The following is a 26,184-nucleotide window of genomic DNA, read 5'->3' on the forward strand; positions in this document are numbered from 1 at the left end:
TTATATATTGATGTCATGCAGTTTCTAAATTACTTTCATTACTTACTGCTTTTATTTAATTTATTAGAGGTGCGCGTTCCACCTTTTCCATCAAATTAATCTGACTTTCTCTAAAAGAAAGCATCACTTCACTTCACACAATCACTTACTGTGTTATACTACAGCTCAATATCTGGTTATTTCAGGATTATACATTCACAGGTTATCGTGGTGGCCTACTGGGAGACATATTATCCACAATTTCTCTGGATAAATAAATTATTAAGAAAAGGCTAAATTCCCCTAAGAACCCACAGGATTATCAAATCAAATATGGAAGCAAATTGCATTCATAACACAGTTTTATTGAGACTATTGACAAAATCTTATTAATTTTTGTCCCTGTGAGATACAAAGCAGAAACAAAGACATGACTGTACAACATTCATTATAAACTGGTGGAATATGGTTTAACATGTATTTCAAAAGCAGAGAAGCTCATGAAAATCTCAAGATTTCAAGGTGAATGTGGTGATTGAGAAATGGTCACATGCTAATTGAACTTTTCTGTTGCAGGTGATTGAACCCAGCATTGGGCAGGGAGGAGAAACTATAGCTATTTTAGCCATGAGGGTTTCAGTCCACTCCGTCTTCTCCAGGTTAGGTCTTGAATCATACTGTCATCACTCCCTGTTTTTGTACCAGTTCATACGATTTATTGCACAGCATTAATCAGAATGTGTCATTTGCCATCTCATCACAATCTGTAAGATTTTATTATTTTGCTGATATGAGGCAGATCTGAGATTTGGAAATAGCTTGTGATAAATTGCTGTGTGTTCACTCTTTAGGTACAAGATCACACCTTCATGTGACATCAACTTTGGCCCGCTGGTCTACGGCACCAAGAAAAGCCACAGCTTCACTATTGAGAATAATGGAGTTTTTGAGAGCCGTTTCAACATCTGCTGCCTGATCCCAGACAATGCCCCACCAGGGAGGCCTGGGTAGGAGAGCAGCACAGTACAAACACACACACACACACACACACACACACACACACACACACACACACACACACAAACAAATGTTGTAACGGACCAGAGATTTTCCTTTGCTTGAAGATAACAAATCTACAAGTAAAATAAATATCACAGTAGCAGTTCAGCTCCAGTGTTCTTGGCCTGTTAATGACATGCCTTACATTTTGAGCCATGAATGCTGCCGTATGTGACAAATCCCATATTGAAATCTAATACACCGTGCAAATTAAGTGTCATTGAAGCATTGCTGTGTCGCCAATCCCTGCCAGTGATGTTTCATATTCCTTGCCTTGACTGGGAGACACATGCTGCTTTCATGATGAAGTGCCATAATTTGAAAGTAAAACGAATCAAATTAGTATCAATATTAACATTTATATCATTTTAGTGTATATATATTATATAGCTTTAATAGTTTTAATATAATTTTCTTGAGCATAAATTACAAGCAAAGATTCTGAAGAAATGCTGCCAATAAGGCTGCAACAATAAATTGTGGCACAATATATTGCATACAAAAATGTGACAGTACTGTGTGCACTGTGGAACTGCAATGAGTGTGTGATGAAATCTCCTTGATTAACACATTGAATTGTAATTTCAAATGTGTGAAGATGTTTCAGTGTATTCATGGTTTGCATCCCCCTGATCTGGTCTCAGAGGTTTAGCTCCAAGTAAGAAAATATCTCCAGAGAACCATTCAGCGAAACACACTGGTGCTGCCAGCAAAGTGAGAGGCGAGCCCCTCCCCAAAGACACGTGCACAACACAGGTGAGAAACTGCTAGTAGAGATGACAACAAGGACATAGGCTTGGTGATTCATGTGGTTTTAAGGGTAAGTATGTAGCCTGTGTGTGTCTGTTAATAGCATGGATTCATTATAAGAGCTGGATAGGGCGCTGCCGCTCAGCTGATTTCCCCCCCCAGTGGCCACTTGTGATACTGCCGTGAAAAATCCCTCTGCAGCCTAAAAAGCATTTTTCTCATAGACCACCATTGTAAAAAGAGACATCTGTAAAACTGCTGACAGGCAGGCAAACAGACAAATATGACTCTCTCTATTATGAAGTTTGATTCATAGAGGCTTGAAAAACATTCCTCAAGTTAAGAGTTTTGGTCATAATCGTAAGCAACTGAATAGCAATTTTGCTTTATTTCACTCATTCTACTTCATTCACCAAACTACTCTGAGATATAGTCAGCCATTCAGAGCCATTTTTACACATTTGTCCACTGTGGTTGTCAGCTGAGTCCCTATTTCTGGCTCACATTGTCCACCTCTCCTTCCTTCCGCTGATCCTCCCTTTCAGAATCGCCACACCGTGGGGGTGTTCTCAGTGTCTCCTTGCACAGGGCCCCTGCAACCCGGGTCTCAGCAAGTGGTGACAGTGGACTGTATAGCTGAACAGCTAGGCAGTTGGAGCCAGGGTTTGCTCATTGACATCAGTGACCGTGACCCCTCAGACCATCCTGAGGGCATACCGTACAGACTGCTGGCTGAAGTCTGCAAGCCAGGTGGGAGCTGTTTGAACTTATTCTGTCTTATGTGATTGATAAACCTGATAACTTGTAGGTTTTTTCCAAGTGACTTAGTGCCTTACTTGTCATGTGCATGGACTCTCCTGGGATCCCTAATGAGCACAAACTATAGCGAACATTTCTTGCCTATTCAAATACCTTTAGAGATGAGTTTAACTCAATATTTTTCCCATTTAAGTTAAAAAACTCATTATCTAGGTCAAAAATCTTTTATCAGAACTCTACATCTTTGTGATCACAAAATCATAAACTGTGGAGAAAAAAAAGAAGTCTCTACAATACTGTATCTGACTTTCTTCTCTTTGTTTTTGTTCCCCAGGCATAGCGTTAGACATGGCCTCCATCTTTGAAGAGCACCACATGTGTCACAACAGCAGTGAGCTCTCCTCTGAGCAATTTTGTAATGCTGAAGGCATTTACATGCTGGAAGAGAACAAATTTATTTTCAACAAAATCCTGGTGGGGCGAACGGCTCAGGCTCGCCTCAAATTTACCAACAACAGCAAGGTGCCCTGCGTACTCAACTTGGCCATCAAATATGCTGGCGTGAAGGTAGCGTAGCCGTGGATAAGTGGATGCAGGAGTATCATTGATTGCACTTAGCAGGTGTAAAATGTTCCTTATTTGCTTACAGGTGGCGCGCAACCTGGATGTTTTCGATTTGTCTGCTACAACAGTGTCTATTCCCAGCATGTCACACTCGTTCGTTGCGGTCACCTTCACGCCACAGACCATGCAGCTTTACAGTGCTGTGTTTGAAGCCACAATGGAGGGAACTAACAGGTATAGTGCAGGATTGTGTGTGCTACTTTTGTGTTTGTGCTTTTAATTCTACCAGTGCTGTGTACATAGGGGGAGGCACATGGGGACATACAGTACGTGACAGTAAGATAATACTACAACTTCTAATTTGTTGCAGAATGACACCCACATTCAAGAGCAGGGTGCTGGAGTTTGACCTCATCGGCGAAGGCTCTCTGCCCAGTGTATGTGTGTTGCGTCCAGCACTGAAAAACAGCGGTGGAAACCCGATGCTACAGTTCAGGCGTGTATTGGTAGGGCGGAGACATACCCTGCGCTTGGTGCTGCTAAATGATGGAAATGTTTCAGCGCAGGTGAGAGGAAACACATTCACCTGTCCTTTTTATTCTATTATTGATTTGTGACTTTTTTCATATATGTTTAAGCAAGGGTTACTTAATGCAAAGACAAGAACACCAAAATCACTTATATTTACATGAACGTGTTACAGTAAATACAGGGCAACAACCGTGAAGAAAAATACTTCATGGTTTTCTATATTTTATAGGTCCAGATTGATATGCTGGATAAACATGGAGTGTTTTCCCTCAAAGCTGCTCCTGGCAACACCAGTAGCTCCATCCACTCCACACGACTTGAAGGCTCCACTGACTCTGGTAAGACCTTAACCTGTAAAAAAAAAGTCTACAGTAACAGCATCTCCTCTTTATTTAAATGATTATGGACTAGAAACACTAATGCCTGTGCCACAGCTTACTGCTCCATTCCCAAGCTGTACTGCTGCAGTTATTCCTGCTGCAGCGTTTCATCAGTCTCACCTCTGAGAACAGAACCAGCACAGACTTTAGCAGACTGGTGTCAGCAGGGATTGCAAGCCACATCAAAATATTTCCCCTCACTAATTTATCATGTTATTAACTCAACATAGGCTTCTTTCTAATGCTGGCAACAGTCACTCTGATACTTCTCTTCTCTTCCACAGAGCATCAGATGGTGCACAAGGCCAGCCTGAGGCTAGATGTTAACAAGGAAGTGGAGTTTGAGGTCAGCTTCTGCTCTGATAAGCCCCTGAGTGTCAAGGCCAAGATGACACTGCAGGCGGAGGGCAACCAGTACAGCACCACCATAATACGAGTTACCGGAGAAGCTTACCAGGAAATTGTCTCTCTGGACAACATTAGCAGGTCACTGCAGGAAGCGGATCAGGAAGATGATGAGAAAGGTAAGAGGAGAAAGGGGAGCCAGGAGAGGAGTTAAAAGGGAATAATAATGTGGCAGGAAAGGAGAGGAAAATGTGATTATTAGATTAGGATGATAGCAGGGAGTCTGACATAATGTATAGACATCATTCATAGCAATAGCAGGCAATGGCCCCCAAGAATTACATTGCGACCTGTTTTTCAGCTGCTGGCTAAAGCCCCCATTAGTCACTTAGAATAAAAATAATGAGAAAATAGCATCCAGGTTGAAAAATACAGATGTTTCCCTTTGAGTATAGTAAACATAGTGATTTAGTGGCATTGAAGTGTGTTTTGTATCCTTGATTTAAATCAGGTTTTGTTTCCCACACAGGCAATTATGAAGTGCTGAATTTTGGTGACTGCCATGTAGACTGCCCGTACCAAGAGAGTTTCACTATGATCAACCACAGCAGCAGCCAGGTGGTGAGGTTTGAGTGGCCGCCAGCTGGGCACCACGTCTTCTTTTCACCACAGGTAAAGCTCCTTAGTAGTTCATATCTAATATATTAACATTGCAAAGGTTCTACCTCATGTTTTACTGTTGGCCTGGAATAATGGCTATATGTGATGGAAAAAATTAATTCTATTCCTACAGGTAGGACACCTCCACGCTGGCTGCTCTAAGGAAGTGACTGTCAACTTCTGCTCCAGTCAGCCAGTGACTCTGACCAGCCAGCCAATGAAATGCAAGGTTTGTCAGATTGAGTTCCAGCAGCCACTGGAGCAGGTGGCTGACTGGGATGACCGACAGAGGACAGTGCAGTGGTTGAGTTCCTCAAAGCAGGCTTCAGGAACACAACCTGTGAAGAATAAGGTATGTGTGTTAAATGTTAAGGAACATCTTGACAATTAGTTTTGAAGAAAGGTTTAACAGTTCACAATTATGCAACCATGTGAATGTTTGCACACAGGTGATAAAGACAGATCCTGAGCCATGCTGCTCTGTAGTTGAGGGCACACAGTGGGAGCTGGAATTGCATATTAATGCAGTTTGCAACTATGTCAAGTTCAGCTGCAACACCGACGCCATCCACTTCAAAGACACCTTGCTTTACCAAACCAGGCTCCACCAGTAAGTCAGGCTGTAAAGCACAGCCAGCCAATGAGTATGCTTAAGATACCTAAATCTATAAACATCACAAGGAACTTGTTTGGACACCGTAACGGAGTTTGTTGCCAAGATTTATACAAAATATTAACCATCAAAATAATCATCAAACTAAGTTCCATTATATCACCCATTTTCTGACGACGGTGTACAAGATCTCAGTATTACTACAATGCATAATAAATGCAAATGTCTGTAAATCCATTTATTATGTGCAGACTGGAGATAGTGAATCAGGGCAATGTGAAACTGGAATTCTTCTGGAAAGTCCTCATGGATCCAAGCAGCAACAGTGTCAACCAAAACCAAGGAGGTATTACAGAAATCTGTTTATTATTAGGTTAACTTGTTAGCTTGCATTTGACCAACTGCTCTTGCTGTATAATCATATTCTTAAAGCAAATAAAATACTTATTTACATTGTAATGCTTTTAAAAATGTAGTTCAAACCCAGCCAGGGACCTATGCGGCAGGTCATTCCCTTCTCTCTAACCCTCCGCCAGTTAGTTACTAAAATAAAGGCATGAAAAGCCCAAAAATAAATCTTCAAAATGTTTTTTAAAAATGTAGCTCAAAACTGATTGAACTATGTTTAAATGTGGACATGTGTTGTCAATAACAGATCGGCCCCTCAGCCCTCGGCCTGGCAGCAGGTCAGCAGGAGCGCTGACTGGAGCCCGTCCTGCCAGCGCTCTGGCCAGTGTGATGTCTCTTCTGATGGGGAACCCTGAGCTTCCACCCTTTACTGTGGAGCCCAGCATGGGGGCCATTCAGCCTGGTGCTACGCAGAATTTCAGTGTTTGCTTTTCACCTTTGGAGGTGTCCCAATTCCAGGGCAAGTTGCTCTGCAGGTAAACAAATTGTAGTGATGATAATTCATAAATAACAAACCATCTGAAACAGTGTCATCAATCAGGGAAAACTCACACAATCATGAAAAGGTTAAACTGACTTGTAATCAGTGTTGGTAGTCCTCAGGTCCAGTTTTACAGAAATCCATAAAGTACCTTCACTTGGTTAGGGTGCAAAAAATATACAATACAACATAACCCAAAATACACATAGATAATATAATAAAGACAATACATAAAAAGTAATATAATCTATAGTAAGAGATTAGGAAGCTAAAGCCTGTATATCCCCTGTCATACCAGTAACATCAAGAGCTAGTCAGAGTGAGATGCTTCCCCAAGTCTGCAAAACTAATTTGTTATTTTTGTGTGTGTATTTAATTTATTTTATTATAATCATTTAAATAATTTCCCCACATCTCTACTGTAATGCTTAATGTTGCTTGGTAATCTATTTGTGTGCGATCCTGTGTGCACTTTCTGAATGAGCAAAGAAGTAAAACAATAGTGAAAAGGTGAATATTCTGTGACAGGCATTTAAAGGGGATGAGAAGAGCTTAGTTGCCAAAAAAAGGGTAAATAGGACCCACCACTTCATAAGACGCACCTCATTTTTAAATTAACTTTTTTTTAAATCAGAGCAGAGGTGCGTCTTATTCGCCAGTTTTTACTGTATTTGTCCATCACTAGATCCCAGCCTGACTGCTTTTCCAAATTGTAACATTATGCTATGCTGCACCCCACCTTGAGACCTGAGCCATGAGACACTAGCTTTTTCTGACAAGCACTAAACCCAGTGCAGCCTAGAGCATCATAATAAATGACATCTTTTTGTGGTTATATAGTAGTGACACGAAGACCACATGTGAAGTTGTTCCTGTCTGTCTGTATGTTTGTTCCAGTGTCCCCAACTTGCAGGACGAGGATCAGGCTCCCTGTATCTCACTTTGTGGCCGCAGCCTGTTGCCCATCTGCCACTTTGACATTGAGGACTCGGACTACATTAGTGGGGACCGCCGCAGTCCTGAGTTCAGGGATACTCTGGACCCTAACACCAGGGTCATAGAGTTCAACGCTATGGGCTTTTCTGTACCAACAAAAAGGTGAGAGAGTGAGAGAGAGAGATGGGAGCTTTTTATTTCCATCAGTGTAACACTCTGAACACTTGGATTAAAAAGCAGTTGTGCAAATGTGTGTGTACTGTGCTCACAGATGTTTTAGTGTGGTGAACCCAACCAGTAAGCTCTACTCATTCAAGTGGCGGTGTGAAGACACAAATGGCAGCCCGTTCCACTGCCTCACCCCGTCTGGAACCATCCAGCCTGGGAAGAAAGTGGAGGTAAGGATGGAAACACACACAATGAATTAGCCTTAACCTGCACCATTTTTAAACCTCTGCTCTGCTTGTGTGTGTGTGTGTGTGTGTGTGTGTGTGTGTGTGCATGCAGGTGTGTTTTGAATATGTAGCTGAGCAGGTGGACGTGGTGGAGTCATCCTGGAGCTTCTTGATTGAGTCTCTGTCACTGTCTGTTCCCTTCCTGTGTGTGGGCACCGGTAGAGAACCACTTGTCTATTTTGACAAACCTCACCTTGACTTTGGAGAACTGCTTGTTGGTATGTTACACACACACACACACACACACACACACACACACACACACACACACACACACACACACACACACAGATTTGTCTGTATGCAAACGTAGCTCATTCACCTAATTCATCAAGGGTTTACATTTAGTTTTTATATCAACTATATCCACATACACTTTGGCATGACTAAATTGTGGTTAATTATTAAAAATATATAATTTAAGAGTGAAATATTATAGGCAATTAAAACCACTGTTACAGAAAAACTGTGGTCATACCTAATTTAACAATCTTAACACCAATTTTCAGTATAAGACCTGATCTGTAGTTGCCTTTGCATTCTGCTACAATTTAGTGTTAATACTCACCCACCCAACAGCATAGCTTACCATCATTTCACCATTAATGCCAGAAAGAAAAATATGAATATATATAATAAAATATGCAATAAAATTCTGTGGTACATTGCTGGTTATGAGAGAGGTTTAAACCAACACACCTGGATTTTTAGGATAGGTAATGGAGTACTGAACGCAGTACAAACATTGTGTGCATGTGTGTATCTTCCCTGCACACAGGTCGTAAAGTGGAGCAGACAGTGGATCTGGTTAATGGAGAAGAGGAACCCTTCCACTTCTCTGTTCTGCAGTCATCTCTTCTCTGTGAAGACCAGCAGTCAAGCCTCATTTTGCAGCCCATGACTGGCACAGTGGCATCCAAAGACAGGTTAATGAAACTACATCATCCACTAAGTTGCAACAAAATGTAAATACTTCCATTAAGCAATGCCATGTATAAATTTGGAGATTTAAAAATGAACTCTTCGGCGCAGGTTGTCATTGTCAGTGTCCTTCACGCCTTGCCGTGAGGGCTATGTGAGCTTCAGATTGGTTCTGAAGGTAAAGAAGAAGTCAGAGCCACTTGCGCTCACCGTTAAGGCAGATTGTTTCAACATGAGCACTTCTGTTCAAGTTGAAAGTCAGGTTGGAGGCCTCAGAGAGATTCACCCTGACCTTCTAGATACTTTGGACTTCGGAAAGGTCAGCACAGACTCACACGATCCCTTTAAGCATCTTAACGATGAAAAGTACTATTGAAGTGAGGTTTTAAGGCATCTTCCTGTGTGTGTCTGTGTAAACATTATTTATAGGTGGGCGTTTCAGAGCAAGTCACCTTTAACATCCTGGTGTCTAACCAGGCGAAATTCAGCCTGGAGGTGAACTTTGACCTAGCAGGTCCCAGTGAGCTGCTGCAACATTTAGATGCTAAACCACAAAATACTAGTATTGAGGTTGGGAAGCAGCTGCAATCGTCACTCTTCTTTTGTCCTCGGAACATTTGCAACCTCCAGGATGTCAAACTGAGTATCAAGGTGAGGTTCTGATCACATTGATTATGTTTTAGGAAGGATTTTACAGAAGTAGCAGGAATAGAACACATGCTTTAGAAGATCTACATGCTAGTTTAGTCCTGATGTAAAGCTTATCATAGTGTCCTGAGAGGTAAAACAAGATTGTGCTTCAGTTATCGAAGAACAATGAATAATTTATGAACACTGATAACCATTTTCCCCTAATCCATGCCTTTCTTTCCATGTTGTGGTTAGTGTAGCGAAAACATGCCATTTGGCTGACAGAGCTGCAAATGAAATACGCTTGTATAGTATTTTCACTTTGGTTCTAGACATGAATACTTAAATTATTTATTATCATATTAGACTTTTTTACCCTTTTTTTAAACCTTAAAGGCAAGCTAAGGTCAGACCGTTTTATTTATTTCATCACAGATAAATGCATACTAATGCTTTTCATTAAGGTGTACATAGAATAAACTGACATGAGAATATATTAAATAAAATACGAGGCGTAACCTAAAAATCCCCTGGGCCCCCAATACCACGGGAAAAGGGTATAGTTATGGAATGTGCTCTTATTTATTTATCTAATCAAGCAAAGAGAACATTGGTTGAAATGAATGCATTAACCAGCTTGTCAGAGTCAGCTTGAGATATGACTCCCCAAACTGTTGATATGTTATTATGTAAAATGTAGAATAGAATAGAATGTGTCTTTATTGTCATTGTACAAGTACAATGAAATTGAAATTGAAATGCAGTCCTTAAAAGTGCAATAAAAACAATAATAAATTAAATAATTGCTTCTAAAAAGAAAAAAAAGAAAAAAATCAGATTCATATGGATATTTTCTGACAAATAGTGCCTCAGAATCTTGTAGTAGGCTAGTGTACTTCAAGTATCTTGTCCTTATTCAGGAGTAAAAGATATCCAGACATCCATTAATTATTATCATTGATAGTGTGTCATCCACATATGAATGGGAGAATATGCCACTTCTTTTTAATGTTGGCTACTTAGCATTTGCAAATTAAAAAGGAAAGTTCCAACAATTAATTCTTGTGGGATCCCTGAAAAAAAATTAGTTTCAGCAGATTTTAAATCTCAGAGGGAAACACAGTGTCAAGTAACTGAGGTAGGAGGAAACCCATTTAGAAACAAGACCTGTTACACCAACTGAATGATGACGTAAAACTGATTACTAAAGCAATATTTCTAGATCAAACAGATCCAGAGTTGCATCTGTGTTTAAACTTTTTCTCTCTCTCTTTTGTCCTTCTCACTCTTGTTTCCTCTCATCAGGTAAAACACGGGCCAACATTTAACTTTGATATTAAAGGCAGGGCTGTTGCACCCAGCCTTGAATTCTCCTTCACCAAGTATAACTTTGGCAAGTGCTTCCTGTACTGTCCTGGCATGGTGCCAGCCTCTCAGACTCTAGTGATCAGCAACAAGGGCAAAAGGGACATCAGGTAGTCCTGTGTACAGTATCTGTCTGTGGGAGGAAAATGTTTTCATTCCGTTCAAAATGTGAGAGTTAAAAACAAACCTGAAGTTAAAACATTCTGTGTTCCTCTTCCTCAGTGTCCAGTGCCAGTTCAAGAACAGCTCTTACCTGGAACTTGACTTCCAACCAGATATTTTGTCCTCTGGTGCTGCAATGAAAGTACCAGTCACCTTCTATCCTCGTGACCCATGCCGTTATCATGAAAAGCTCAACTTCGTCTTCAACAGTGGAGTTACAAAGCAAGTGGACATACTGGGGCAAGGCATCGAGATGAAGGTGAGAAAGAAAAGCGTTTGTACTGGAGTCAACGTTAATATTCAAGTTTTTGGTGGATACTCCAACTTCCTTGCTTTAAACAGATCCTGATCCTGATGAATCTGTATGCGTTTTCCTGTATATGTGTAATTCTGTTCTAGTTGGAAGTAGAAGATTCCAGGCAGCGAAAGGTTAAACTGGGATCCCTGTTGGTGGGTCAGAAGGTGAAAAAGCAGGTGGTTCTGGTCAACCGCAGCCCTTTAGACCTTTCCTTCACCTTGCAGCTCAACACAAACACACTACTGGACCCTGGGGTAGGGAATGCATGCACGATGATAAACAGCTGTCTGCATACCAGTTACATACTGTTACACTCTATATTCTCCTCTCGTCTCCTCTGCTCTACATCTCCAGGACCTGTCATTCAGTCCAGCAGGTGAGCTGAACCTGAAAGCTGGTGGTGGCTCGTGTACTGTAGAGATCAAGTTCTCACCCCGTCAGCCCATATCTCCCTTCAAGGCTGAGCTGCAGGCGGAGTGTGCAGGCCTTTTACACCCCCTGCTGACCATCCAAGGCTGCTGTCAGGTGGGCTGTGATTTGAAGTCATTCTAGAAAGCAAATTATGCGTTTGCTTTCCCTGACAAGCACTAAATCCTTTTCTGAAGAATGTTTTCCAGTGCACCTAATGATTTTAAGAACTATTATCTTTGCATACAAATGTGGTTGTTTGTCCAGAAACCTTGAATAGTTTGAAATGAATGACACACAGTTAATCAATATTACAACTTTTTATATGGTCAAGCAAGTTTGCAGGTTTGTTCTACTTAACTATATAAATACATGTTAATCACTAGTTCCGCTTTTAATGAACAGGGTGTGGTGGTCCATCTGGATCAGGATCACCTGGCCTTTGGAGCTGTAGTCCAGCGCTGCCAGGCCAAGAGGAGGATTGTCATGACGAACACTGGAGACATCGGTGCCAGGTAAGGTCAGATATTATACAGCAGAGGGTCGACTGTGATATTTCTCAATATTTTATTGCGGCATATGATTGTAGTATAATTAGTTTATTGACTTTATTAGCTTTTTTAACTGTGTTTTATGATAAAAATATTTACTTTTTACAACTGTTTTCTTTGCTGTATTCACTTTGTATATATATTTTTAATACATAGTCTTGTTACAGTCATTTGTCATATTACGTGCAGAATTCTCAACTCTCTTTTGTTGGATTTATGACCTTTCTCTTTGCTTTTTCTTTATCTCTATTTATCACCTTGCAACCAGGTTCCACTGGAAAACAGAGAATTTTCCTCCAGTGTTGTCCATTGTACCAGCTAAAGGCTACATCTGTCCAGGCATGGAGGTTCCTTTTGAAGTGACTTTTGCTCCTGTGGAACTGAATAACGACACAAGATATGAAAACCTGCCTTGCAGTGTCGACGGTTCCTCCTCACCCATTACTCTCACTGTAACAGGCTCCTGCATTGTGGCCCCCACTAGCAAAGAGGTTTGGTTCTTTATTTTTCTTACAGATATACAGTGTTAGATTTTAAAGACTGTAGATTATACTTATACTATAAAAAATAAAGTGATTGGACTACAGCCACAAGTCAAAATAAGGTGACTTATATATTTCTATGTAAATGTAGCATTATTATCATTATGGATACAGAAGAAAAGATGGCTGGTATAGCAGAGCCTGTTCTTTCCAAACAAAAGATCTGGGTTTAATTTCTAATCTCCACTTACATAAATCTTAAAATAGACACTAGCAGGGATGTTCCACTTTATCTAGCTTTGAAGTACAAGCTCCTGTCAAGTGGAGTGAACTGAGAATTTCCATTTAGGGGATCAATAAAGTATCACATTATTGTTATGAACAGTATCTTTGCAGTAATTGCTTTCATAACAAGGTTTCTCACAAGTGTGCTGCCCCACAAAATGGTTTCCATTGACCAGCCATATTTCACTTGCCAGATATTACACTGCAATGTCACTGAAAGGTTTTAATAGTAGAAAACCTAGCAAAATTAGTATTTTCCAGGTTCCTTCAGTGGGCAAGCAGTAAAAACTAAAAGCTGTCTTGTCACCAGTGTAGACTCACAGTGTACAGTAAGGTTAGTTAAAGGCCAATGTCAGATAATGTGTGACACTGGTGTGGCTGCTTCAGAACAAGCAGAGGGCGTTGATGGATTTAAAGGTCACAGAACATTAAGAAAAAAACAATCCGTTGCTTTAAGTGAGCTGATGAGCCATGGAAGCTTTAGAAAAATCATGATACTCTTCTGTATTTTGAAAAAATTAAAGGTGATTTATAGTTACATGAAGTCCAGAACAATTAATTGGAGTTATCTAATCATCTTATTATAGTATTTACTTGATAGCACCAATTCCAATTTTAGTTTATTACTAAAAAGTAATCAAATAAAATATCCAAAAGTTTATTACTAAAGCATGGTTCTACAACAGCTAATAACATTGCAAATGTAAAGCATCAGTATCTGCCAAGTTTTTTACCCAATGCTTAAATTCTGTCAGGCCTACAGTATAATGTGACTGTCTCTGTACTACTTACTGCATAATTCTTCCCTCCTGCTGCTTTCTTCCCATCTGCAGGTGGTGAGTTTTGTTTGCCCAGTACGTGGCTCTCACACCCAGACACTCCCTGTGTGGAACCCAACCAACCAGCAGTGCAGCATCCGGCCTGTGATAGAGGGCGAGCAGTGGAGAGCTGCACCCTCCGTGATCCTTGAAGCTCACCAACATAAGACATATGAGATCACCTACCGACCGCTGACCATGACTGCTGATGGAAAAAAACACCTGGTAGAGGAGCACTAATGTTTAAACACACTCATTATAAAATGATAAAGTAGATATGAGATTCTATTATTCTGTTAATTTAATCCCAGACATTAACTTGCTATATCTGTCCCTTTTCTTTCCTCAGGGATCAGTGTTTTTCTCCTTCCCTGATGGGACAGGCGTGCTATACTCCCTGCAGGGAACTGCTGAGCCTCCCAAGGCAGAGGACAGCATTGTGCAAGAGCTGTCTGCCAAGACTCACCATACAGAGATGCTGCCTGTGCACAACGTGCTCTCAAAGCAACAGCGGTAAATACACAAACACACACCCCTGAATGCACACTCAAACTCTCCATCGTCCTAACCTTAAAGTTGCTAATGTTTTATTCTACCCTAATCTGATCCTAATATAATTCTCTTTGTGGTATAAACACTACCAGCTATTCCCAATATGTATCTATGTATGTTTGCAGTGTGCTGCATATTGTAGCACTTCACCACTGTGCATGGACCTGTAGCTGCACACTATGAGAAGTTCAGTTAAAATTAATGCTGAGTGCTGGTGCCTCCCAAATGTAAATGAGGAGAAAAACACAAACCCTGTTATCACAGATGTGTAATAGAGTCATGAGTGTTTCTGTGTGCCCAGGTTCCATGTGATGAAAGAGATCCTGAAACCTGACAAGCCAGATGCTACAGTGTCCCTTAAGGGTTTAGAGTACATTGATGTCCCCGCTTTGGGCAAAAGCGACTACAAGTTGTCTTTTTTCACATACAAAGAGGGCCAGTACATCAACAAGGTTTGATCACATACACACACACACGCAGACACACACACACGTTTGTACTCTGAACAGAATGTATTTCCGAGCCTTGTCCTCACATCACCCTTCAACCCTTCTCCTCAGGTGACATTTCGTAACGAGGTGTCCGGTGAGTACTTGTTCTATCTCGTCACCTTCAAGGCCACATCTCCAAAACCCATGTCCACCATAGAGCTGGAGACTGCCGTCCGCCGGAGAGCCTCAGCCACTGTGTATGTGGAGAACCCTCTGATCACAGCAACCTGCCTCACCACTGAGTGTAAATACCCTGACATCAGCGCCCCACATCAGCACACCGTGCCAGGACAATCCAAGGTGGATACTAAAAATGTCTTGTCCTGCACTGAATTAAAAAACAACAACTTTAATTGAAATCTGTGTGTATATGTGTGTTTTCTCTTTAGGGTGCTGTGAGCTTCGAGTACCAGCCCCTGCGCACGGGCGAGTCTACAGCCCGGCTAACTCTGTGTAGTAATGAGCTGGGCTACTTCCACTACGATCTGCTTCTAAGAGCTCTGCCACCTCCTCCAGAGAAAATTGTCCACTTCAACACTTGTCTTGGCAGCAGCCACACTGTCCCTGTGAAGTTCTTCAACTACGCCCGCTTCAAAACTGAGTATGCTTGCAAGGTAAGAAAATGTCCACGAATGACTTAGACATAAAGCATCACAAAACAAAGTCCACATGATACTGTATGTTCTGTTAGCTCTTGTCTTTCTTTCCTTCCTTTTTGTACTGCCCCCCACCCTTGTGATTTATTTGCTGCCACTATTTCTTCCCTGCAGGTCGATTGCTCGGACTTTACAATGGACAAGACTGTCAGTGCTTCGCCAGGTTTCCAGGCAGGCACGCAGATCAGCGTGGAGGTTTGTTTCGAGCCTCATCAGCTGGGGGAGGTGAGAGGCCAGCTCAGCCTGTCCTCAGGAATTGGCGGTGAATACATCTTTCCATTACACGGGACCTGCCTCCCTCCCAAAGCTCAGGGCCCATTCAGCATCAGGGCTGGTCGCAATGTCACGATCCCCTTCAAGAACGTGTTCCTGCAGACCACAGCTTTCTCTTGTCAGGTATAGAGCCGATGACCTGCGGCTAAGAAAAATAACTAGATCATAAGAAGGGAACAAAAGATGTGATATTTTTGAAGGGGCTTAAGGGTAACTGAGAGTGAGAGTGAGTCTTGCATTTATACCTCCATATTTAGACTCTTGTTACTCCTGTTTGTTCTAGACACAGACAACCAAAGATTCATTTTCTAAATGTAATGTTGTTGACTTCATATTTGATCTGTGATCTAACCTTAGCCTTGTTTACCCCGCTCCTAGGTGGACAACCCATCTTTCACTGTCAAAGGAGTGGACAGCATCCTCTCTAAAAAGACCTACAACATCCTGGTGTCCTTTGAGGCCCCTACTGGAGGCTTTCCAGGGCCCTGGTTTGGCAAACTGACTATCTCCAGCCAACGCTCAGAGGCCCATAGCATGCCCTGCTCTTGGGTTTATTACCTGAGGGGTTACTGCCCTGAATCATCTTAGAGATATGTACACACACAAACACACACATGCAATTGGGCATGCAGAAGCACACAAATATATACGCCAATACTGATACTGTAAGCATAATCCACCATTTAGACTCAAGCCTTCATTGTTATTATTCGTTTCTATGATGCTTCAGTCGCATGTGACAAATCCTTTATCCAGTGACTGAGCTCTGATGTTAATGCCAAAAATACAAGCTGGAATTGCCTGTGGATATTTATATGGTTTAAATAATTTGCTTTCACCAATGTGTTCCTAAATATTTTAATAATTAACTAAATAAATTCTGGAAAGAGAGAGAGAAAAATAACCCTGTCCAAGACTGTCATTGCATACTCATTTCCACATGGGGGCAGTCAAGTCAAGTGATTTCACCAGGACTCCTACTTCTAGTGGAACGGTGATGACAAAAGATACATGATTTACCTGACTTATTGCCTTTTGGTCATCCTGATAACACACAGCGTATTGAAGTGTCGACTAGGAGTTAATTTGTCTAAAAGCACCCTCTGAGCTGTTAGACAGGTGGCACGTTGCAGGCGAGACTAACTACTCAGTTGAAAGGGCAGAGCTGGGGGAGACGCTCATTACCAAAGGTTAGACCTTCATCACGCATACACACACACACACACACACACACACACACACAAACACAAACATGTATAATGAGGAGCTGGACTGACAGTTCAAGAGACACTCCTCTCTTTACTAGAAGAGAAAAACATCCACTGATCTTCACCTGACACTCCTCCTAAAGGAACACAGCACGCCATGCCACAAAAGCGGCCAGCACCTCCTGCTGTGATCATTTAAATAAAGGAAATATGGCATTGGCTTTGTTCAGGAGAGAGGGAAAGAGAAAGAGAGAGAAAGCAGTACTCCCCTGTCTTACACCCTTCACTTTGCTTGCTCTCAGGTGACAAACCCAGAGCAGTAACGCTTACTTTTAAGTTTATTTCAGATTGTCTTATAAAAACATAAATGGATGTGACCTGGCTGCTGTCCTGCATGAGGTGGAGACACAAGACCAAAAATTAGGCAGAATCTTTATTTAATATTTTTATATTACAGAAAGATATACAGCACATTCACTCAACGTTTAGTTTGTACTTCTCACATCATAGAATATTTAATCTTTGTAACTTAGTGAGCAATATGAGATGTCGTTATAAATACCAGCAAGTGCAACAAAGTCAGTAATAACTCTCCCAACCTCAGAATATCACTGCCAATTAGGATATATGGTCTTATGTTTGCAGATGATTTTTGGGGGCATGTAGGAGCGGTGGGTGTGTTTTTTGGGGTGGGGGCTGTGATGTAAGAGGGTAGGTGGGGGGGAAGGGGGTGGGGGCTTCTCTCTCTCCCCCATAGAGCGCAGCATGAGCGCTCCGCAGCAAAAGGATGTGTGAGCAGGCAGCGCGCTACTGTAGGGACGGAGTCCACAAACTGCTTAACAAAGAACAAGCCAAACTTCGTGCCCAGGAAAGCCGCGAGCAGCCGAAACCCGTAGCCGGCCAGGACAGCGAGTCCGCGACGGCAGCGCAGTCCGGAAACAGCGGAGCCCAGCCCGGTGGAATCGACGGGCTCGTCCGCTGGATCGTCACCAAAATGAGCGACAACAAGAACATCGCCAGCCGGGAGTACGCCTCCAGCAAGGAGGAGGTGGCCGTGGCTCAAGAGCAGTTCTTCGCCCCGGAACCACGGAGAGGCATCTCCGTTATTCTGGATGTGAGTATGGAGAGACACCGGGTGGTGGTCACCACCCTGACAGGTTGGGTGGGTGGGTGCGCGAGAGGAAGGCATCCAGTTTGCAGTGCATACGGACCGGTGCAGTGCGCACTTACGCACAGAGGCGATCTTACAGTTAACTGTGGAGGCTTGCGGGTCGAGCTCAGCAGAGCAGACTGGAGCTTTCCCTTAATCATTAATACTTTGATAAGCACGTGGGACCAAACCTGTCCATCTTTCTTTTTGTTGCCCCGTTCAAAAAAAATCACTTTTACTTATTTACCGTATCAATGCAATATTCATTAGACATTTAGTACTGTTTATTTCTACTTTTGGTGATGGTTTTACTGTCAGTGCGAAGAAATAAAGTGAAAAGCAGCTCCAGTAAGTCAGTAAATAGCCTGCTTGGATGCTTAAGGCGATATAATCATAACACTTAAATAGTTTATGAAAACGTCTTACTCACTTAAACATAGTTTTATTGATCCCGTGTTAAAGGGAGTATCCGAATATTTGATCTTATTCAGCAGCCAGTGGATAAAGCTGTAAAAAAAAAAAAAAAAAAGACGCAGCCCTCCCGTATTGGAAGTGGCAATTACGCAGCGCCATGTCGATTTAGGTCAGCTCATCAATAATACTGGGTTATTTTTCACCGCTGCCCCACTAAAATATTTCCCTCTTGCGTGAATGGTTTAACGGGGTAAAAAAAAGTAGTTCAATTGCTGCAGACCATGACCACGACACAAATAGATTTATAAAGAAGGGGTTCACGGGAAACTAATTATGATAAAGACCAGAGGGCCAATATATCCTGGTACCCTAGTAAACTAATTCTGTGTGTGTGTGTGTGTGTGTGTGTGTGTGTAGGGGCGTAGATGGGGGTGTAGCCTAGTTTGCTGCTGAGCCTCCCTCCTTGAAGATGAGACAGATGCAGTACAGCTATTCTGTTTTCATGACACCATATCTCTTATAGTAAAGACTGTATTGATTTTTTTAAAGTTCTTTTTTCTTTTTTAATCACATTATACCTTCCAGTCACAGAAGCTTCACCTTCATTCATTTTTTACTTTTTTCATATTTCAGTTTTTCATGTTTTCTCCATGATCTTTTATCGACATTTAGTTGCAATACTCACACGGATTGATCAATAAACACTCTAAGCCCCACCTTCTGACACGACTCATTCTGGCATTTTCTCTTCACTTCACTTTCTGCAATCGCTTGAACTTTGAAATGTTAATCGTTCTTGCCATTTTCCGATATTATTGACCCCAGCATTATTATTATGGCCAAAAAGTTCACTCCAAGGGGATTTGAGTGATTGCACTGTGTGTGTCGGTGCGTGTGTGCGTGTGCCTACAGGCAGCATTCTCCTCATTAGACCCTCGCTGCTTGCTTGTTTCTCATCCTTTGCTGTTCTTTTTTTCTCCTTCATCTGAACCCCGCTGCACCTTTCCTCTCTGCACTTTTAACTCCGTTCATTCTTTGTCATCCCCCCGCTCCCTCGTCTTCACCTCCCTCCTTCCTTCTCCACATCCTTCTCTTCTCTCCTCCTCCAGCAGAAGAAAACATCCATTCTTAATAAGGTTAGGAGGAGAGGATGCAACATAAGGAAAGCATCCGTCCTTCTGTCTCTGGTCGTCAGTTTCGTTGAATCCTGTCAGTTTCTCCCCTTTTCCCGTTTCTCATTTTCTCTTCACTCCTCATTTCAGCTACAACTCTCTACACACATGTACACACACACACACACAAACACCGCCTCCTCACCGAAAACACTTTCCCCATCCTCTCCGAGCTTGGCTGTCTCCAGCAGCTCCAGAGACGGCTGTTTTTCTGCGGAGTTGAGCGCGCCCCAGGGTGCAGCCGGAATAGCAGAACAATGCAGAACAGCTTGTCATTTGGAACGCTGCACATCTCAGTAGTTAATGATTTTCACTTTGGCCTGCTCAGATGGCTGCAGTCGTTTCCTGAATCCTGCCTGTGTTTTATAGTTTGACAAACTGTAAAGAATCTCTCAATGAGTCGATATAGTTTTGTTGCACGCACACAAAAAAGACAAAAATGATACATTTGTGAGATCAGTTTAAATTTGCATGCTGATTATTTTCAGATTGGCATGATTGTTGTCATTGTTGCACATCTACATTGCCTTGAAATCGTGTCAGAAAAGCAGAACAAAAAAGTACATTTAAACAGTTGATGATAAAAGTCAGAGAAAAATCATGAGGCATTTTTTTTTGTCGTACACATTTTTAAGTGAGGAACGTTGTAAGTTCTGTTCTCACGTGTTCAAACTTCAATATCCTGCCTATGTTAAAGCGATACCCAAAATATTTTTAGTATCTATCGCTCATCCCCTCTAGGCAAGAAGGTCTTTATGACTTCAGCTTCACAAAGCTATAACAGTCCACTGGTGACAGGTGTTCTCAGCAGGAAAATAGTGTCGAAACATCCAAAGAAACTTTTTAGAACACACTCATCCTCTTTCTATACTATATTCTATCTCAGTGTCTTCCAAGTGATTGTGAACAAAATGTGGCTACATACACCCCTTGCTGTATGTTGGCATATTAATGTGATTAAGAGATGATATTAATGAATCAATACACAGCGTAACTCCATGCGTCTCCCTCTCACTGTCTTCCTGTCATCCTGTCGGTTCATTTCATCTATTGCATCCCCATTACCTTTTTCTTTTACGCTGTATTCCACCTTGTCATTGTGCTGTTTTCTGACAGTCGTTGTCAGGAGGAACAGTTCATGTAACACTCTGAAACACTGATGAAAGTACCAGACCTGACACTTTCAATTCCATAGAGAGGAATGCTTTCACTGAAGCTATAAATTAGCTCCCAGAATTGCATGTGTGTGTGTGAGTGTGCATACATGAACAGAATGTGGTGCACACGTACACAGCGAGTAAACATCAATCAGCTTTAGATCAGTGAGTTTATGTGTGTGTGCGTGCGTGCGAGTGTGTGTGTGTGTGTGTGTGTGTGTGTGTGTGTGTGTGTGTGTGTGTGTGTGTGTGCGCATAATGTTTGTGAGTTTTTATCCTCTGTCACACTAACTTTACAGCCCTGTGGCTTCCTAATAAGTCTTATCACACCACAGCCCCTTATCTAGTGGAGACATGTTAATGAGAGTGAGAGTGAGAGTGAGAGAGAGAGAGAGAGAGAGAGAGAGAGAGAGAGAGAGAGAGAGAGAGAGAGAGAGAGAGAGAGAGAGAGAGAGAGAGAGAGAGAGAGAGAGAATTTGATTGGGTTTCTGTGTGGACTCACTGGTTAAGACCAAAAGTTGACAAATTGAATGCAAGACTGATCATTTATATTTCCAACAATTCACCCACTGGGATCTATCATTTGGTTCTACTTAAAAAACACCACATTACGTGTGTTTAACCATCTGTCACTTTCACTAAAACTTGGCTATATAAATGCTCTGACCTGGAGGCCTGGATATTCATTTATAAACTTCATAGCATCAGCTTCAGTCTCAAAATACAGGGTGTCCTTTTAATGAACGTCCTGCCAAAAGATCTGAAGTGACATTTTATATCTTAGGTTAAACTCCCCTGTAACTCTTACTCTGAGGTTCAGTGTTCTGTCTCTGTCTGAGGTAAATGTGACAGTTTGAGGGTAATTTCCTTCAGAAAAGACATACTGTGCCAAAGATGAAAACAGTGCTTACAGCTGTTGCACTAAATTACAAATGAAAGCAGTTCAAAATGGGATCAATCAGTGGATGGTAGTGACTTTAGTTTGTGGTTGACATGATGTTCTCACTGTCCTGTAATTGCACCGTTCCTTTAAAAAAAAAAAAGGAACAATGCTGTCTTAAACAATTACAGACCAATATCCTTGGTACCATTACTGTCCCAGGTTTTTGAGAAAACTGTTGTAGGATTTCTAGCCTGACTACAAATGGCATTTTAGATATTTTTAAATATAGCTGGTAACAATATAGTGTCTAATGTTTCCTTACATTAGTTTTGTTTTAAAAGATTCTTCACCAAGTCTCTGGTGAGCAAACTATGCAATGGTGCCACCTCAAACGTTCTGTATGTATCTTTGGCATTTCTGTACTACAATTTTATTATCAGCCAACATATACACTGATTCACTGCATCTGTTGGCTGATCATATCTTTATATCACATCTCTCAAAATGAACTTGCATGGTCCAATCAGAAAATGACAGTTTCTCATGTGCAAATATCACCTACCATACTGATCAGTGTATAAATGTCCACTTCTTTCTATAGTAAGTACATATGATATGTTGTTATGCAGATGATGTACAGCTGTATGTTGTCTGCCATCTAGGTCAATGCAATAATACAATATGTATTGGAAAATGTTCAAACCGAACATGAGGAGCAGACAAAAAAGCGGACAAAACGATGATATCCAAATTTAGATCAACTTCAACTTTAGAATCAACTTCATGTGTCCAATCCTTATAACTACTAATTACTAACTAGACACTTTGCCAAACACAGATTTTGAATTTAAGACTGTGGAAGCTGCCGTCTTTCACCGGCTTTCATATAAACTGTCAAATCTTCCTGTTTAGACATCCTGCAGCTCACTGTAGATGCCTTCATTGATACTAACAGTACTGCCTCCTTCTCTGTTCACAGATATTCAGAAGAGCCGACAAAGATGGTGAGTGACTTTAAATTGATCTCTGTGAACCAGGAGAGAAAAACTGCCACTAAAAATGTTAGTTAACATAGTTTTGTGTGTGTATGAAGACGAACCATTACAGAAGTACAATATAAAAGACAGCTAATTTAACATGACACATGTTATCTGTATGTACATGTCTTGTATGACACATTATAGCCAGTATCTCAGCTGAGAATTACATGACTTTAATGATCTCCAACAAGATTAAGATTTTGCTCCCCTCTGCTTCTTTGTTTTCCTGTCTCATAATCAACAGCATATCTAAAAATCATCACTTTTTAATTACTTTTGGTGTACAGGTAAGCCCTTGTGCCAAGAAACAAGTTAGGATTTAATGATGCAAAGATGAAAGGATGTCCTTTTCATTAATTTCTTTTTACGTTCTGCAGTTATGTGAATTTAGAAACATATTATGAATATGATAGAGCTGGATCCAGATGCAGATTATAATGTCTCAACATTTTTTTCAGACATTTGGGTATTATTTTGACTAAGTATACACAAGTGTAACTACAAACATTAGGTGTACCTGTGTCAGAGTCCTGGTATTGTGCATGCTGTCTTAATGGTACTGTGTAACATAGATAACAGAGACAACATCAGTGTTACATTTGTGGCTTTTCTAGCAATGAGATGTCAGTTGTCAGCTGTAGGAAAGGTTTATCAATAAAATAACAACGTAAGAGGTTTGTACAGCCTTGACAGATGTATGTGCTCTCTAAGTATTGTCTAGCTCTTTTTCTCTACCTGTTCTTGAACTAGTTTGGCCTTGTTGGGTTGGTTTTCAGAGAGGTGATTGTGTGAGATTGATTGTCTCTGAGGTCTTTTCTATTATAGCAGGGAACTATTCAGTATTAACTCTGCTGTCTGAGCTGCCCCTGCAGTGTGCTGTATTTTTAGCATGGTGGGACATTAAAGTGTTTTCAGAGGGGAAAGTTTATATTACTGTGTAGCTGTGCCAGTGAAAGGTTTGTTTATACCCTCTGGCACAGCACATATACTGAGCCACTTTCTCTCCCTCTTCCTCTTCATCTTCTTCTCTCTTCACTATCTCTCTTCTCTCTTTACACCCCTTCTTTCTCTCTGTCCCATCCTTTCCCTCCTTGCCTCTTTTATTCTATCAGTGTGTCATTGACAAAATGACACACTGATAGAATGAAAAGAATTCAACTAATGAGAAAACAGCATAAAAGCTTTTGCTTTCATAGCAGCCAGATGGCCATTTGGTCCTCCAGTGTGTGTGTGTGTGTGTATGTGTGTGTGTGTGTGTGTGTGTGTAGGCGGTTTCTCTTATCCGAGTTGATTACTCCTTTGCGTCCTCTCCAGCACTGCGACATCCCCAAAATTTATCTCTGTAAAGAAGATATCTGTTCACTCTAATGTGCTCTACCATGGTGGCTTACTTAGTTGTACTCATCTGTCCAAGCTTTTGTTTCATTAAGTAGCACAATAGGTGTGTGTGTGTGTGTGTGTGTGTGTGTGTGTGTGTGTGTGTGTGTGTGTGTGTGTGTGTGTGTGTGTGTGTGTAGATAAACACTGCAAAAAATCCATTCATAAACACAAGTTGTAGCATTTTTTACAGATGATTTAACTGTTCACATCATCGCTGTATGTGATACTATCATCTCGCTTGGGGTCGCTTTTGCAACAGACTGTGGCATCGGCTGTCAACATTTTAAATGCCCACGCCACCTAATTACCAGCTGCTCCGACACAGAACGTCAGTTTAAGATTTACATTTTCATCTCTCGCCGATCTCATCCCGCACAGAGACCAGCTGTATAACAATAGAGCCACTCTTTCTCCATCACCGACCCACTGTAGGATTGTTGTTCTTCATCGGGCAACTTTATGCGTTCACAGTCTCTAGAATACACAACTGCAAACTGTCTTCACAGAGCCAGATAGGAGCATGGATGGGTGAGGGGGCCGCAGAGCAAGAAGGGAACAGCATGAAAGTCAAGAGAAGAAGAAGAAAAGATGGTTATTACGGGGAATCGTAATTATTTGATGTACAGAACGCAAGGCTGGAAGGACAGAACCAGTGAGCACAAGCTGAAGAAGAGCTATTTTTATCCTCCTGCCTCTCTCTCCAGGGAGAAGACCAGGGAACTGTTTTAATGAGTGAGAGAGGGAGAAGGGAGATGCTAACGGAGAGAATTGTTAAAAAAGAAAGGAAGGTGCAGGGGAGAGATTGGCAGAGGGAGAGGCAGGATGTGGCAGAGTCTAAAAGGGGTGAGGAGGAGGCTAGAAGCAGAGAGAAAGAGAAAGACAAGTGGAGCGAAAAGAGGAAGAGGAGCATGTACTGTATATCTGACAGCGGGGCAGTAATTGTTTAATTGGACAAGTTCCGTCTTCACAGTCCTGGCATAGATTTCAGGGCCAGCCTTCCTGCCCCCAAGCTGCTGAAACAGCAAACCAGGGATTGTGTGTCTGCATAAGTGTGTGTTTTCATTATGCATCCACCTCCACTGCAAATACAAGCAACATTACATCAGTGAGCTTGTGTGTGTGTGTGTGTGTGTGTGTGTGTGTGTGTGTGTGTGTGTGTGTGTGTGTGTGTGCTTGCCAGTGTGTAATATAAGCATACGTGTATCAGTACGCCTGAGCTTGTTTGCATGAGTATGTATATTTATGCGCGTGTGTTTTGTGATGATCACACATCACAACCATTGTTATGCAGCTGGCGGAGTGTTTCCAGCAGCTAATAATTCTCGGAAATAGTTGCATCATTTATCAGCACTTAGTTTACTGTTAGCACTCACAGTTGCACCTCTCTTACGCCACAGTCCATTGAGCTGCTGCAGTATGTAACTTAATATTTGCCTGTAAAATAGAAATGTTATGATATAGTGATTCGCAGCATTTTAGGCTGCCGACTGAAGGAAATAACTCTTTTTTTTTTGCACTTCAATTACACTGTAAAAATGAACTGTAACTGCACTCAGTCCTCAGTCTCAAAAGTGAATTAATCTTTAGCACCATTAATCTATAACATGAATACATGTGTTCAAACACATTTTTATGTCTGTTCTGTAAGGCCTGTTATGCTTTTCAGTATTCAGATTTTGGAGGACCAACAATCATTTAATCAGTACTCCCAATCAAACTACTACAGCCTGAGGAAATCCCACCAGTACCTCAATGCGCAGTGCCACTGACGGCCACTAGATACTGGCTCCAATAGACTCCAATTCAAAAAGTATCAACTTCTCTCTAGGAAAAGTCAATAAGTCAATTTCAGTGAGTCATTATGGTCTCAACAGCAGAATTTGGGCCTTCTAATAAGTGTGCTGGTCATTTTAGAGATTATTGCTCCATTAATAAGATATGAAGACATAGTTGTAGCGATTACTCTGT

General features: G+C 41.5%; 2 protein-coding genes across 2 annotated transcripts in view; both read left to right on the forward strand.

Annotated features, from left to right (window-relative positions):
* hydin (HYDIN axonemal central pair apparatus protein) overlaps positions 1–16,400 on the forward strand; it is a 68,091-nt gene extending 51,691 nt beyond the window's left edge. Inside the window, exons 60-93 of the mRNA XM_053319976.1 lie at positions 556–638; positions 831–986; positions 1,683–1,794; positions 2,334–2,538; positions 2,882–3,114; positions 3,197–3,345; positions 3,482–3,677; positions 3,872–3,980; positions 4,307–4,546; positions 4,897–5,039; positions 5,161–5,385; positions 5,477–5,637; positions 5,892–5,986; positions 6,117–6,146; positions 6,332–6,524; positions 7,427–7,627; positions 7,737–7,863; positions 7,973–8,138; positions 8,699–8,846; positions 8,953–9,160; positions 9,271–9,492; positions 10,777–10,946; positions 11,059–11,257; positions 11,398–11,550; positions 11,651–11,821; positions 12,110–12,219; positions 12,524–12,746; positions 13,856–14,065; positions 14,190–14,353; positions 14,694–14,844; positions 14,953–15,183; positions 15,273–15,497; positions 15,654–15,935; positions 16,191–16,400. Coding sequence (XP_053175951.1) covers positions 556–638; positions 831–986; positions 1,683–1,794; positions 2,334–2,538; positions 2,882–3,114; positions 3,197–3,345; positions 3,482–3,677; positions 3,872–3,980; positions 4,307–4,546; positions 4,897–5,039; positions 5,161–5,385; positions 5,477–5,637; positions 5,892–5,986; positions 6,117–6,146; positions 6,332–6,524; positions 7,427–7,627; positions 7,737–7,863; positions 7,973–8,138; positions 8,699–8,846; positions 8,953–9,160; positions 9,271–9,492; positions 10,777–10,946; positions 11,059–11,257; positions 11,398–11,550; positions 11,651–11,821; positions 12,110–12,219; positions 12,524–12,746; positions 13,856–14,065; positions 14,190–14,353; positions 14,694–14,844; positions 14,953–15,183; positions 15,273–15,497; positions 15,654–15,935; positions 16,191–16,400 — 5,901 coding nt within the window. The remainder of the gene's footprint in view (positions 1–555; positions 639–830; positions 987–1,682; positions 1,795–2,333; positions 2,539–2,881; positions 3,115–3,196; positions 3,346–3,481; positions 3,678–3,871; positions 3,981–4,306; positions 4,547–4,896; positions 5,040–5,160; positions 5,386–5,476; positions 5,638–5,891; positions 5,987–6,116; positions 6,147–6,331; positions 6,525–7,426; positions 7,628–7,736; positions 7,864–7,972; positions 8,139–8,698; positions 8,847–8,952; positions 9,161–9,270; positions 9,493–10,776; positions 10,947–11,058; positions 11,258–11,397; positions 11,551–11,650; positions 11,822–12,109; positions 12,220–12,523; positions 12,747–13,855; positions 14,066–14,189; positions 14,354–14,693; positions 14,845–14,952; positions 15,184–15,272; positions 15,498–15,653; positions 15,936–16,190) is intronic.
* A 1,407-nt stretch (positions 16,401–17,807) lies between these two features.
* necab2 (N-terminal EF-hand calcium binding protein 2) overlaps positions 17,808–26,184 on the forward strand; it is a 122,681-nt gene continuing 114,304 nt past the window's right edge. Inside the window, exons 1-2 of the mRNA XM_053318851.1 lie at positions 17,808–18,134; positions 22,776–22,800. Of these exons, the coding sequence (XP_053174826.1) occupies positions 17,808–18,134; positions 22,776–22,800 (352 nt within the window). The remainder of the gene's footprint in view (positions 18,135–22,775; positions 22,801–26,184) is intronic.

Source organism: Scomber japonicus, chromosome 5, assembly GCF_027409825.1.
Source record: "Scomber japonicus isolate fScoJap1 chromosome 5, fScoJap1.pri, whole genome shotgun sequence".
Classification (NCBI taxonomy): Eukaryota; Metazoa; Chordata; class Actinopteri; order Scombriformes; family Scombridae; genus Scomber; species Scomber japonicus.